The sequence below is a fragment of the Eufriesea mexicana genome, unplaced genomic scaffold, assembly GCF_001483705.2.
Source record: "Eufriesea mexicana isolate 0111107269 unplaced genomic scaffold, ASM148370v2 scaffold14, whole genome shotgun sequence".
Taxonomy (NCBI): domain Eukaryota; kingdom Metazoa; phylum Arthropoda; class Insecta; order Hymenoptera; family Apidae; genus Eufriesea; species Eufriesea mexicana.
This window is the reverse complement of record NW_016908208.1, coordinates 152,729-168,509: the sequence shown is the minus strand read 5'-3', so window position 1 is coordinate 168,509 and position 15,781 is coordinate 152,729. Positions and strand designations below refer to the sequence as shown.

Genomic DNA, 15,781 nt, shown 5'->3' with positions numbered 1-15,781 from the left:
AGCTGAGTTATACTTCCTCGATATATTTCTCGACTTCTTCGTATCTCCTTTCAAGTCATTCTTTCAATCGCTTTCTACTTGGTACATGATACCGTGGGGAAGAATATCTATCATATATTATAATACGATATGTCTACTTTTATATGTAGGGTACTATTTGTCTGCCTATTGAAAATGCGGAAACGTTCCATAAGGAGAACGTAATAAAATATGTGAATTATTTTTTGAACCGTTATTTACTGCTTCAATATCAATAGAACTATAAAGCATTTTATTTCTTTGTGTAAAAATTATATATTTTTATTATTGTTATCCTATTTCATATTTGGAGACTAATTTAACCAGGTATTTAACGAGTATATTTAAACAATCATTTGTCAGATATTATCGAAAAGAATTCATAACAAGTGTCAAGCCAAAATTTTTTACTCGTAATGTACTATAATTCACGAAACGGCGAACATTTTAATTCAAATATATGGCTTCTAAGTACTTATCGGAATTTCATTGCGATTTAGTAATTTTATAATTATATTATGGCTTTAGTATTTGTTATCGTCGTATTTATTATTAAATGTTATTATTTTAGTATTATTAAATATAATTGTTATTGCGTAATGACTTTCGTGTATTCAATATCAAATTGATGTTCGTCAGAATATCGTCAGATTTAGAGAGAATTTAATTCGAAAATAACGAATAAACTAATGTTTCAATGTTTTTCGAGTTAACGTTATTAGATATATTTCACGAATTTCGCGAATTTGCTTCGTCGCAATACCAATTGCGTTGCAAGAAGGGCGATGCGAAAAAGTTGAGGCACGAGTCTGCTAGGATAACCGTAGCAGACCTTGGACCAAATATACTTCCCTTTCTCACGCTACTCTGTATCCTTTGTTTTCCTTCTAATACCTTATAGCACGCATTACCATAAAATAGAAAAACATAGAAAAACACGATCACAGAATCATAGCTAGAATAACCTTACCGATGAGTACACTAACAGATCTCGTATCAGAAATGCCTCTTCCCTTTCTTGCGCTGTTCTTCCCTCTCCTCATCTTTCCTCTTTTAATACACTATAGCGTTACAATTGTTTCATATATTATTTACGACAGATAGCTATTTGGAAATAATTTTAATATAAATAAGTAAACGGTTATTTTTAATTTATTGCATTCCACAATGTTATTTTACGTTTTGTTTTCAAATTGTAACTTTCGATGGTTTTTCGAATACTGTTCGTGTTTTATTTATTTATTTATTTATTTATAAATTCACAGATATAGTCACGGTATATGTATACTACGTAGATAGAAGTGTTAACTATTGCGTATAGCAGAAAGAATTGAGCGTTTGAAAAGTAAAGAGAATCTCCCAAAAAGTTTACAGAGTCGTGAAAGCAATTTGATTTTATACATAAACGATTAATACTGTAATAGCGTTGTCCGTACAACATGGTACATGCGTAGGAACAGAGAAAATAGTATGATTTCTCAGTAAACGCGATGATAGATGAAGATGAAGTATTCGCAAGTTACATCCGGAACATGTAACTGTCGTGTTCTAATTCGTTAATGTATTTTCGATTAATAATGTTGCAGCATCGTGTTTAGTGTTGCAGTGAAAGGTTTCGCAGCATCGTTATTACGCGAAGAAATCTGAAATTGGATGTAAACACCTTACATGTACTGAAGTACACGCGTGATCTAAAATATATACGAGAGATATGATATAGATAATGCAAAAATTAGCAACAAAGTCTAGAAACGAATGTCCGACAAATACGTAATTGCCTATAAATATTTAGAAAAAGTTGATTCACACGTGTCTAACGTTAAACTAGCATTACTGAAAGCTCTTTACATATCTTAATACGCGATTGTCTCGAGCGAGATAACAGAGTCGTAAAATCAGTCGAGCGCAAAAGTACGAATGCTCTAACTTCCGAAGCAGCACTTTAATACATGCTGGAGAGATAATTCACTCGAGCGTTAATTAATGCCGCATCTATGCCGATCTACAATGGAGTCCTCTCTAAAAGGAGTGCTAGGTACTTTTGAAATTAATTTACGGAAAATTAAAGTTCCTTCAAACCTTCAGAGTACCGAAGGAAATTGAATATTAGTAAACGACGATGAAACGCAAGTTAAAATTTGAAATACGAAGATTAATCGATGATACTTTTCTTCCTGTTTTATTTCTCAGAGTTAAGTACCTGCGACTACAAATTGCACATTCGAGTAACAGCGACATTGACCATATCGTATAATAATTTCAGACCTCGTTGTATCGCACAGATCAACCGCGTATATGTCGAACTACAGTGTGAGTCAGTCTAACATTCTCATCTCCACCCGATGCACACCTCGCTTCGCTGGAGCGAATCCTCTCTCTTCTGTCACAGGACTATACAGATCCTAAACCCATCCTGCCTTTGGACGAAGAATCATACACCTCGTTAACGAGATGCTCAACAGCCGCATCACCTCTTTAAATGGATTCTCGCAAACGTTGTTAGCAAACTTCACGTCGTAATGCTCGTGTCCCAAGAGGAAAGAATCGAGAATCTGACCAAAGGGTGTTAATATGCCAAGCAGCAAAAGGATAGAATAAGCTAGGAATTAAGGCAGCTAGGGAAACAAATAAATGTTTAAGTTTGGACGACGATTAGAAAGACTAGCTTTTGTTACAAAGTGGAACCTCTTTTATAGGTATAGTAACGCCGTGTGCATTTTGGGGCAGTCAGCAGGACTCGAATCTCTTCTTGGAAAATAAGCTTCTAGGGGAGTCAATCAGGATATACATATTTCCTTGGGAGTGATGCAATGTAGTAGAATTTCGGAAAGTCGCGTACATGCAATATAAGTTTGCCTTACATTTGCGTAGTTGACTACAGAGAAAGTGGAAATGTTTTTATTTCTCTGTTGTGTCTGGACAAGACGTATCAGATACGATTAATTAACCGGCAATAATTAATTGGCAATAAACCGAATTAGTGGTACGCGTACGAATCAGCGACACGTATGAAACGTGACAATCTTCGCGAGTCCTTCATATTTTTCTATGAGTGGAAATTTCTTCTCTTCGAATAATGGAAACTACCTATTCCAACTATAATTCCAATTACCGAAATTTTCTTCGTCTTCCACTAAAAATTCGATAAAGTTTGTTTCTTTAAAGATTCGGTATCCGATTTCCTGTTTATATTTGTATTCAAAGGCATTTTTATCTCATACACTCATTTAAAAAGAAAGACGATAGATAGGTAAAATTCTTTTATATATAAAAATGAGTATGAAATGTACCCTTGGTCGGGTTATTTGTTACTCGAAGGATAATAAGGTTGAGACAAAAACTTTGTAATATAAAAATTTTGACACAGTTTAATATCTGATATAAATACCCTTCGCGTTAATGGAAGAATACAGGAAATATTCCAGTCATTTGTATTTTTTTTAAATGGAATGCAAGAATTTTTTTCATCGTGCAGTAATCGCTGCTGCGACAATTTTATAATGTTATTTGGGCTTGACCTCCCACATTATAACGAGTTTAGCTCGTGATGTTTCATACCAAAGTTCACAAAAATCAGCCATGTTTACCATACGATTAAAATTACGCAATATGTTTTAACGGGTATTTAAATCCTAAAGACTTTCATAATTTTTGCGAAAGAAATAAATTAAAATTAAGTAATTATTCAATGCATAGATTTTCGTAATTAAATTATAGTGCAAGAGGTTAAATATAATACTAAAATGAGTCTTCACAAAAATGTATTTACGTTTTAATGTTAATTAATTTACCATATTATTATTAAATTTACAATGTAACGAATTACTTATAATATAGATCATGTAATACAAGATCTTAATAAGAAACGAAGCAACCGAGATCGTATTTCGGCTTATTTTCATTTGGAAAATCTCATACGAATATATCAAGAACAACTGAAAATTTTTTATTTCTCTTATACAGTGTCTCATCTTTCTTGACATACGATTAATGGTCATCGGTCAAAACAAACATAACTGATAGTCTGTTCAACTCGCTTCTACGGTACATGTACATCTACATATACACGAGTAAACGCGTAAATATTCTGCTCGGAGGAGTGGTGATAACTTTCCTTTAATGTAATTTCTGCGCTGCCGTTACAATAATCCTGATAACACTGTATACGAAAACTCGTTTGTTTTCTGCCACGTGAACACGAAAGATATGAAAAATACAAATAACAAAGTTCGATATCCAAAAGCGAATATACGATAACCATTTTGGCAAAAAGTCTTCTAAATATCATTTTATTGTATGAAATATAACGTACGAATAACAAACTTTCTTCGAATTATTGATATTGCCTAAAGCTTTCAGCACTCCATTGTTTGTGCACGCTTTTTCGTACGCCTGTATCAAAGAAGTCATTCGTCCGTTTAATGGATAAGTGGTTGTAGTTTTCATTTTTGTTTTGAATGTTCCATTCTTTTCGTATCGAATATTGTAACTTTTATGTGAATTTTTGATCTCTTTTGCATTGTATCTATTATTGTCGCCATTGTCGATAATGCAGTAACTCTTGACTGAGCGATTACATTTCCTCTAATTGAAATTCTTCGTAATCAGCTTTACCGTTTCTCTCTTTCCTTTCTTCGTGCATTATTATTGAAAGAACAAATATTAATTTGCATTAAAACTTCAATTTTATCGAAATTTACATTGTTCCATATTTTTTACTAAATTTTTATGAAACTTTCATCCGCCAATTATTATAATTCTTCTATTTAAAGGAAAATTCAAATACGATGTAGCTTAATTATTCCATCTTAACAAAGCCCAAAATTATATTTGTCCGTTTACAAGTACTTGGTGTTAGAGAAAAAGACAAAACGATTTCACGATGATCAAAAATTGATTTTTGTAATGTTACAAATTAAAAAAAGTTCGAATGTCTATTGAAAAAGAGCTAATTGTATTATAATATGGTAGAAAGTTTTTTTTTAATATTTGCTTTCGTTTTATTGTAATCGGTGCGCAAAGTCAAGAGAATCTGAAGAGTCGAATGCTCATCGACAACCTGTCGTCAAACTCTCGGTACTTGTAGCAAAGCTGAGAACTGCTCATTAGCGACGAGATGCTAGAGACAATTTAAAATTTTCAACAAACGCTTTCGTTTTATACTTTAATCTTATCGACGTCGCGTTTTCAGAGGAAGCGGTATTGATTACGCTTTTCCTGTGTATTCGTGTTTCTTTATAAATACATATATCTAGATCGCCTTAGAACGTGATCAGTGTGAGGTTCCATCGCAAAGAAATCAAGGTTAGAGATATTTGGATTACACCGATCGACCCGTATTTTCGTCCCGATTTTGTCTAAAAAGCATATATAGAATGATATAAATATAAAATTGCGATTTCTCCTTGCTACAAAAATAAAATTACTTCTTATTTAAAATTTTATTCAAATATTTCTATTATGATGATATTGTTGCAAATATTATTTATTTCAATGTTATTTTCCGCTTTATTTTCGTTTTTAATTTCGATAAGTTTTAATTTCGATATTTTCTTGATAAATGTTTATTCAGGTATAAAAAATATATAACTGTGAGATTTATACAAATTTTGATTGTCCGAAAATTCGAACCAAGTATTTCATTGTTGGTTAGCAGTTTCGGCAAATTAATTATATATAATGTTAAATTGACGAAGATAGAAATATAAATTTTGGTATTTTAATTATTTGCAGCCTTTTTCTTTTCTGTTTTCTTTTTGTTACAGCCTCAGCACAAAGGAAGATATATTCTCGAATATGTATGCAAGCAACTCAATATCTTGGAAACGGATTACTTTGGACTTCGCTACGTGGATCATTGTAGGCAAAGGGTAAGTTCCATTATATTTCCTTACAAGCTTTATTGTTTAATTTAATTTTTTCATAATAAAATGTAAAATTTTCTTTTTATTACTTTGTATTTATTACTAAATGTTACTGTTAATGCATAAACTAAACTACTTTCTCTGATACCTTATTTCTTCATTTCCTTTGTAAGTGTAAAATTCTTTTATTTTATTTCATGTTTTTACAATGAGCATACATATATAGGTAAATCAGTAAGAATTAAAAATTTCTTTGTATAAACTTGTTTTAGTACAAGAACGAATTATTGGTTCAGGAACTAAAGAGTATCTCCATATTGATTTGCTATGGTACGGAATATATTAATTCAAGATATTTTACGACGTAGTCCAATAAATGAAAAGTATTTTCATATGATTTACTAGGACACAAAATGCGTTAATTCAGGGTATTTCGTAAAACGCGAGACTCGCTTCAGTTATGGATACGAGACACAAATAGCATTTGGAAGATTTACATCGACATGCATGTTATTTAATGTTATTTAACTTCTGTTCCGTAATACGTAACTATTTACTTAACCACTAATGGAGAGGAGAAGATAATAAAGGAGGATGTTAATAAAAAAGGGCCATTTTTGGCATCCCTTAGAAATGAAACATTCCTTCGAGACCTTTAAGAACATCTCGCAAGGAATAAAAAATGCATATATCACTTTGCCGAGAAACGATGGGTGTAGCGTCCTACGGAATCGAATCTCTTTGATTTTCAAGAACGCTTATCACGCGCCAAATTAATATTGCGTGACTAGTTGCGATAATAAGGATCCAGAATGTGTGTGGTCAAAAGAGAGTGTTTATTTACAGAAAAGCGTAGAATAGTTATAATGTAGACGTTAACGGAGTACCGTTTCGAACACGCGTTTGTATGTGTAATTTAGATGTTTTAAGGATCGGTGCCGAAGACGAACTGACTTCTCGATTTTGCTCTATGTCCTGTCTCGTCGTGTTCGGTCCGGTGTTTTCTCTAGTTTAGTTCTGATTGGGTAAAATAGATGTTGGTGGTGGAAAGGTAAAGAGTTTTAATTGGACAGAGGGTGTGACACAAGGACCTTTGGCTAAGGAGTAGGAAACTGTCAAGGAGCCGATTTCTGATGGTCAATGACGTGATTTATAAGTGCCGTCCGTCCGTCGCTTGTTGGGTCTGTCACAAGTGGGTCCCATCTGTCGCGTCTGGTACTAGTAAAATTCCTAATTTTGCGTTACCTTTATAAGCTTAATCCGCTAGAACGGCGTTAAGGCACATCGAACCTCCGGAATTGCAATCGCATTATAAAATATAAAATAAACCGTTAGGTCTGTTAAAAGTGTAAGCCTTAATTATAAAATCATATTCTAAATACGCTCTCCGGGACGGAACAATGGGGGAAGTTATCAAAGATGAGACGAAGTATGTGGACATGAGACTGACCATACTTGATCGTCGTGTTTCGCGGTCTTCTACTTCGGTACTGTATCATGATACAATCCCGAAATGGGATGAATCTAAAAATAATGCATCAATTCTAAATGAACTGTCGTTAGGAGTCGATACCTGCGACTAACATGATTAAAGGTCCTGAAGGAATTTTTCATTTCCAAGCGATTCCAAAAATGGCTGTTTTCTAATATTCTCCTTTACAAGCATTACATTTTAAAATTCTGGTCTTTTAAAATATGAGGATTTTTATTTAGCTTCGTATATACATATGCAGATAGTTTAGTAGAATCGATCCAATTTTCTCAACTTGTCATTAACAATTACTTCATTATCCCAAAACGGGGCTATTGACTAATAACAAGCTTAATTAGGACAAATACTTGTACGATTTTCATATTGCTTTACTTTCTCTTTTTATTGTAGATTGAAGGGTATATATCAAACACAATCAGTGTCAACTTCTTTGAGTTTTTAAGTAATAACTCGTTCCAGTAGTTAGAAATAAGACTCACATCTGTAAGAATAAGCGAGTCCGGTTATTGATAAGTGAGGAGGAGCGCGGAGTGGCGATAACCAGAGTCTCAAACGAAGCAACGATCCGCGGGTAGACAAAGGAGGCCCTCCTTTAACACGTTGAGTGCGGCGCCGATTTTGCTATACTTTCTGCTTAGGCGGCAGCGAGTGTGCACTTGACGCCGAGCGCTCAAGTATACTGAACAGTATGAGCAGAAGATTACTTTGTTTCACTTTGTCGTTTGGACTGTGAGAATGGTACCGCCAATGCACAAATATACAAATTATAAACAGAAGATAATGGGGTGGGGAATGCCAGAAAGGCAAAAAGGCGATCACCAAGAAACGATCAGTCGAAAAAAGCCACGGAAGTGTAAAGATTTACTTTAGCAGAGGGAATTAAATTTTTACAATATATTAATTGTCATTGATAATTTAACCCTTGACAATGCCAGTCTTACGCACCGATGATGATCAAACGAAAAATTCGCTGTCAGTCCCTAGAATCCACACCGTCCAAACGAAAAGTCTACTGTCAATCCCTAGGGACTGACGCCGCCTGAACGGAAAGCTGATCGTGAGACGCGGACAGGACAGTTTTATGTAGACAGTTTTATCTAAGAGATTAAAAGTACGATCAGCCACCAAGAGTTAGAATTATCAACCCAGTCATCTATTCTCCTCCCCTTACACGTCATCGTGAATTGTAAAAGGTAATGTACTTCCTGAATTATAATATAAGAAATACTTACTCTATAAAAACGAATCGTACCATATTTTGTTTTTGTCTTGAAAAATAAATAAATTGATAGGAGTTGTTTTTTATATGTACCTCTCGATTAATACGTAATAGCGTGTATCGGCTGCACTTAAATGACTTGGATCTTGTAATCATCTTGTAATCGTCTTATAATCATCTTGTAATCACTGTTGATTGGAGCAATGAGCGGAGCGATAAGGTACAAAGAAAAAGCCAGAGCATCCAAAAAAGAACTAGTACAGGAAGAGAGAGAGGGAGAGAAGGATGATAACCAAAGCTGAAAAGGGGAACACTAGAAGAAGAAGGGTAAAAAAAAGGAGAGATGGATGGAGTGAGAAGGAGGAAAGAAAATTTAGAAGAAAAAGTTATAACAAGTAGGAAAAAAAAGGAAAAAGTAGCAAGGAAGAAAGAGTTCGAAGAATTTAAGTGTAATAAGGAATACAAAACATTGATAGTAGAAAAGAAGCAAAAATACTTAAAGGACCGAATGAAAAACAAAGATAGAAGAATGATTGCAAGATACAAGTACGGAAATGAGGTAAAATGAGAAAAGTATTGGAAGAATGCAGAAGAGAGAAAGAGAATGCAGACTGTGCGGGAAAATGAGAAAACTATTTGAACAAGAGGAGAAGGGTTAGAAATGACTCTAGAAGCGGAATGAAAAGGGATAAAGGCGCTAAAGAGAATGTAGAAAGAAAGGGAGAAAGCAAAGAAGGAAATGGAAGATAAGCAAAAACAGTAAGGTAAATAGAAATTAGAAAACAGGTGGAGTAGAGTGCAATGTGAGAAGACTGAGGCAATGAGAAGCAGGAGAAGAGACGAAGTAGTCGAAACTGAAGAAAAAGAGCACCAAAGAGGCAAGAAAAAGGAAGAACGGGAGAAATAATAAATAAAACCGAGGAATATGAAAAAGATAAGTATGGCTAAATTAAGTTAAATATGGAAAAAGCTTTTGACAAAGTCTGGCATCAAGAACTGCTCGAGAAATTGCAACGTTTACTACCCACATCGTTACACGCAATAATGTAGGATGCCAAAAACTGGTTTTATTTTGCCTTTAGCATTACAGAAATAACGCATATGTGTTCCTCCTTTTACCAAAGAAATACTGGGTCTGCGTGAACAGTTTGAGTCACCGGAAACGTACAGAATAAAATGAACAGAATGAAACGAACACCAAACGTGGAAACTGATTAAACGCAGGAAAATAATACTAAAATAACGTATGTAATTATGACACACGGAAAACATGCTTTTATTCGTCTCTCTTCGACACTGAACGATTCACGTTTGTTCCGTCGTGGAACAAGGAAGACCCATTACGGTCTTCCAACAGCCAGGTCTTAGGGTCAAACAATTCGACATAGGAATTTTCCTCTCCATGCCTTCAGCATGTTTCAATGCTTCTACCTTTTTTCTTTGACTTCTCGTGTCGCGGAACACGAGAATCCTGGAAATCCCTAATTTAACGAAATTAGGCGACGGCTCTTAAGACTTGGCTGACAATAGGCCTGAGGGCTTTACGTGGTCCGCACACGTTGGAACCCTCAGGCCCTCGCTATGGGTCATAAACGACCGATGGGGTGACCAGCGCGCGGGTGGACCCCAGGCACCCCACCTTGGAGGAGAGGGTTTCCTCCACTATCGTTTACTTTTTGGGGGAACCTTCCCTTTCTCCAAGGTCACCGATTCGCGAACCAAGGGAACGCCCTTGGTCAAAAACAGCCAATTACATTTGGCGACCTCCCGATTTTTCCTAAGGCCGATCTTGGGAAGATCGAGGAGCTCACTTCCTTGCGAACCAACAGAGACATCGGTTCTCTTGAAACAGTTCCAGTTAAGTCATCAGAGTCACCAGTTTCTTCAAAATCAACGAGACACCACGTTTGCTTCGAAACGTCAAAGACACGACTCCTTTCCGCACGTGCAACTCAAACAGTTGCCCAAGATTAATTTGGCGGGCAACATTGCGAGGTCGCGAGACGGATTTACGACACGTCCGAATCCATCAGCATTCAATCGCGACGCAGCAAAACGTTTGTTCCGGTCACAAACTATATTCACGAAGATTCTTCGAGGCTTCTCCAATCAGGTCTTTCCCTGTGTCGTCGAGGTTCCTGTTTCTATGCCTTTTGCAAAGCTTGATGACGTGCTTTTATCAATAACTACTTGGCTGATACGATCCAACCGATTACTTTCACTCCTCTACTTTATACCATCTACGCGGAAATATTCCAACAGATCAAAACATTTCAATCTACACGTTTGCAGGTGACACCGCAATAATTAATCTCCATTCGCAACAATTTACAAATTTCTACCTTAAATCTTCAAAATCACACCGCAAAAGTAGAAAATTAGTTAAACACTAATAGAACTAAAATTAACAATACCAAATCTGCACATATCGTGTCCAGCTTGCGAAAAACTGAACAAACGACCAACTTGAAATTATATAACACCGTATCACTAGTAACTTTGGTAAAGTATCTGCGACTATTCATTTAGACAAGAGATTGACATGGAATCAACGTATAAAAGTGAAAATTAAAAACATTAAAATACGAAACAAATGTATGAACTGTCTCTTGTCTCGAAAAAGCAAGCTCAACACGAATAACAAACTGCTGATATATAAATATGCAGTAAAACCTATTTGGACTTGTGGAATCCAGGTGTGGGGAATGGCAGCAAACTCACATGCACAAAAAATGAAAGAATGGAAAGCCTATAAGCAAAAAATACTCCACGCAATAGTAAATTCTCTGCGGGTATGTCAGGAACGATGACATTCGCAAATGACTAAACGTTCTCTTTGTACGGGAAGAAATCATTCGATTAAAGAACAAAAGCAAAGCTAGAATCGACACTTGCACAAACCCACTATCGATAAACTGTTATGCCGACAGAGATAAAAGATTAAAACGCAAACACTTGACAGACATATTAGAATCATAACATCTCATGTGTATGTTATCATGTTATTTGCAGTACTTGCCGTCTAAAATAATGGAAACTAAAGGCTATTAACTGCTATATAATGTACATTTGTTCGCAAAAGTATTCGAACGCTATACAAATTTCGAGAGAGTACGCTGACTCAAAAATTCTGATTTTAATGGAAACATAAGTGTACGTAAAGCATAACGAATCACACATGATTGAATTTTTTTTCATTTGTAAATATTACTTTACGTCGATGAAATCAATATTCAAAGTTACAGTCCGATTTTTTTTTCTTTTTTTCTCTTTTTTTTTAATGTAAGTATGTAACGATGCGAGAAAAAGAAAAACTTTTGGAGTAAAAAATGTTTAACTTTTGATGCTCTGTTACTTTATAGTAAAAATTTCTCCGTTTGAAATCCCGTTTAAGCATCAAAATAATTGTTAAAACTTTAGTCGTTGATTTTACTCCATCAAAGTCATTTTCTACCAAGCAAAAAATTACAGCGTGCATGCAAACTTTTGTTGAAATCAGAATTTTTGGGTCAGAAAATTCTTTTGAAATATATCGTTTGAATACTTTCGTGAGTTACCGTATATACAAATATATGTAAATATTTTAGATAGACACAAATAATAAAGAGAATATAAATAAGTAAAATGATTTGTAGAATCTTCCACAGTTTTCAACTTTTGTTTAATTGGTTGTTAATGAACAAATGACTTTTCCGAGTTACTATATACGCAGCTAATGCTTACGCGGACAAGCTTTGCGATCATGTTCGATATATTTATAACTAAAAAAAATCCGTTAATTACCATTTCGCCGTGTGGGATAATGTACTATTGTATTTGTAGAAATGGTAAACGAGGGACGTTCGTTTATTAGGGTAGACTGTCCTGGCTTGGAACTCAGGTCTAAACTCAGGAACTCTGTCTGCCAGATGAGCCATAGGAGGTCGGGACCAGGCCACGTGAGCTGGCCTCGCGCAACCCCGGCTTTTAGCGGCTTTTCGCGGCTTTCCCCGGCTTTCCGCGGCATAAACCGAGGGCGACCCTTCGGAGGGGCTAACTCGGAGGAAGGTGTCTCCTCCACTCTTGACCTTGGGATAGAGGAAGTTTCTTTTCCTTCGGGGAGGCGCTTGTCTTCTGGGCGGACTTTAAAAGAGCCCGTTCAGGAAAACACAAGGATAGTCATAGTCACAGTTATAGTAAGAGCCATAGTCATAGTTAGAGTTTGAGGACAGTTAGACTACGAGAAGAGTTACAGTTACGAGTAGAGTCAGAGTCAGCGAGAGTCAGTTTGTAGACAGCTCATCCAGTAATAAACGATACTGTTGCTGTTAACCTAAAACAGCGTTTTTGTACTTTTCGTGTCCATTTTGCCAATTTCTCCCGAGCGATTCGGTAAAATTCTTACAGTATTAAGAATTTTTAAACAAGTGTTTTCACTTAAAACTTCAGTTATATAATTAACAACTGACTCTGGAAACAGTTATTTATCCATCAACAAGCAACTACTGCAGAGTTCAGGAGTCCGAGATCTGGGATTAGTTGGCTGTAGTACAATTGGTTTATCATTTTTAATACAATTGTACAGACAGACCATACGAATTTTGTTTATTAAGAGAGTGAATATATATTCTTAACCAGTGTTAACGAAGAAAATTTCAGCATTATGCATAATACGTGGAAGAAACTAAAATTAACATGATATATATGTGTGACCTGTTTATTATATAGCTTGCAGTTTGCACGAGGTTTCCAAGGAATCGTGATTTTATATTATCGAGACAATAAATACACGTCTTTTACGATACAAGAAGGAAGCAATGAATCGCTAAAATTTATTTTGTATTCTTTAAATATCCGTTAATAATGAAATAAAATTATCCTTAGTTTAAATGATACTATTTTTATTTCATCTTTATGAATATGTTGTTGAAATTGATGTAGGAAATATATGCTGTGGCCTGAAAGGGCCTAGATGTAATGGGAGAAATTTTCCCCCTGTGGAAAAACTCAAAAAATTCGAGTTCAGTGGTCGAGAAGAGACGTACTCTGTCGGACGTACTCCCTCAAGTATTTCTAAAATAAAGTCTTTAACCTCCGTTGCGAAACGGCGAGTTTTATTTTGCTCACGCTTTAATTTTTACTCAGCTTCTTATAATTCAACATATGTAATATCGAGCAAAATTATGTTACTGCATTTCGGATTCAAAAAGTGTAACAATATAACTGAAAAGTTTTAAATAACAGTTGAAAATTTCTTTCATAAAATTCCATACTTATATAGGATTTTATTTATTAACGAAACAAATCTACCGAACTTAAATGAAATTAAATATAAATATTAAAGAATTAGAGAGACTAATCCAGAGAAATTTCATAAAAAGGATGAATTAGATACCTCTGTCTATAAACGCATGGTAACGAACATTGGTATCACTCAGATTTATCCAATATATGAGATAGTTGTCAAAAATCATTAAAAAATTATAAAAAATTTCAATTGGCTCGATCAAAATCTTAAGTCATAAAAGATCCGCATGTTCATCGTGTTCAATATATTGTACCATAAATTTCACCAATGACGTACAAAATAATTGAATTTATTTGTTGATATTTTTACTATTTTTCTTTTCTTTGTCGTATTTCTTGTTATTTTATTCTAGAATTTTATTCAAATATCGACAAAACCCACAATTTTTCTGAAATCTTTTTTAACGCATTTAAATTAAAGAATAAATTTTAAATACGGAGAAAAATAGACAGTTCTCAATTTATCGTGTTCTTATAACTCCTGCAAATAGTTTTACGATTTCTTGGCACGTGTTTTGGATCGTTATTTTAAATTAATGCAAAATTCTGATCGATTAATCGTTGCCTTGATAATCTGGGTCAATTATTACGTTTTTCGTGAAGTCAGCAGGTTTTCTAATACTTATAAGTTACAAGGAGTATAAGTACTCGTTTTTTTTACGCTTTTTGCCATTGCCATTTTGCTGATCAGCCGTTCTTTTGTTTATTGTCTTTGTTCATACACGGAACCTAAAGGTTCCTATATTTATCAAATTTTAAACTAGGAAGTATTCGATAAGAATTATTTATTATTTTGAAAATGAAATCGTGAATTTATGCAAATTTTTTTTATTCCACATTGTACGTTATAAATAACAAACGTCTTCTAGATTCTTGATTACATCTAGATTGAAAATATCAACGATTTCATTGATATTCATTAATGAATAATGCAAACAGGATTGTTATTTAACTTCAGGGTAGTTAGAGAAATAAATAAGTACATGTATCAGTATTGAGAGATGTAAAGAGAAATTCCATTAAATTGTTCAACATAACTGCAATATCTTCATTGGTGTCGACAATTTCTAAATTTTGCGACAGTTTTATAGAATACTGATTTGTTGAGCTTTATTATCAACAATTTCTTACAAAATTTCAATATATTTACACCTCTTTATTGCATATTTTAGATAGTTAGGTATATGTATAAGGATCTAGAATAAGGAAGATGACTATAATCATTTGAGTGATTTCAACGTTTAAATTATCGACGTATTGCATTACCAATCCAGTCAAATATTATGATTAAATAATTTTTGGCAAATAAGTATCAATAATCGCGTATATTAATACTTTCGTTAATCCTAATGACACGCCCAGAACTGAAAGAATTTTTGTTACATAGGCACGAAAGAATTCTGTATTGTAATTGTACAATTTCCATTGTCATAGTTAGTTGCGTTGACATTATGTATGCAGAGAACATAGATATAGATATAAATATAGAAGACGCGTATGCGCTTTTAGTATAGCTATTCTTAACAACGAAATAATAGTACAAATTTGAAACTTTGGTCTGAATCATTCGATCGAAATTAAAATAATTTAACTGATCCGATATATCACCTTTCATCCTCGAGGAATTAGACTAAAATTTCAAACGTTGTGTGACGAATACTAAAAATATTTTTCAAAGAAGCTAATTGCTTGGTAGATAACTGATGTAACTATACAGATACATATAATAGATTTTATAATACATAAGAAGATCATATCGACGATAGATATACATTATGGTTCATCTATTTGAGCACTTTAATAAACAAATTAACGAAAATCCTGAAGGTTTAGTACTAAAAGTCAGTCTTCATGACGTATGCAAGTACCTTAAACTTTCAGTGTTATCTTCTACCGAGAAAA

At 34.2% G+C, this 15,781-nt stretch overlaps 1 protein-coding gene across 1 annotated transcript in view; it reads left to right on the top strand.

Moving 5' to 3' along the window:
- The window catches only part of LOC108553156 (FERM domain-containing protein 5), a gene marked incomplete at its 3' end in the record, with an annotated part of 321,248 nt that overhangs the window by 165,143 nt on the left and 140,324 nt on the right, over window positions 1-15,781 (top strand). Inside the window, exon 2 of the mRNA XM_017907954.1 lies at window positions 5,784-5,888. Within this exon, the coding sequence (XP_017763443.1) occupies window positions 5,784-5,888 (105 nt within the window). The remainder of the gene's footprint in view (window positions 1-5,783; window positions 5,889-15,781) is intronic.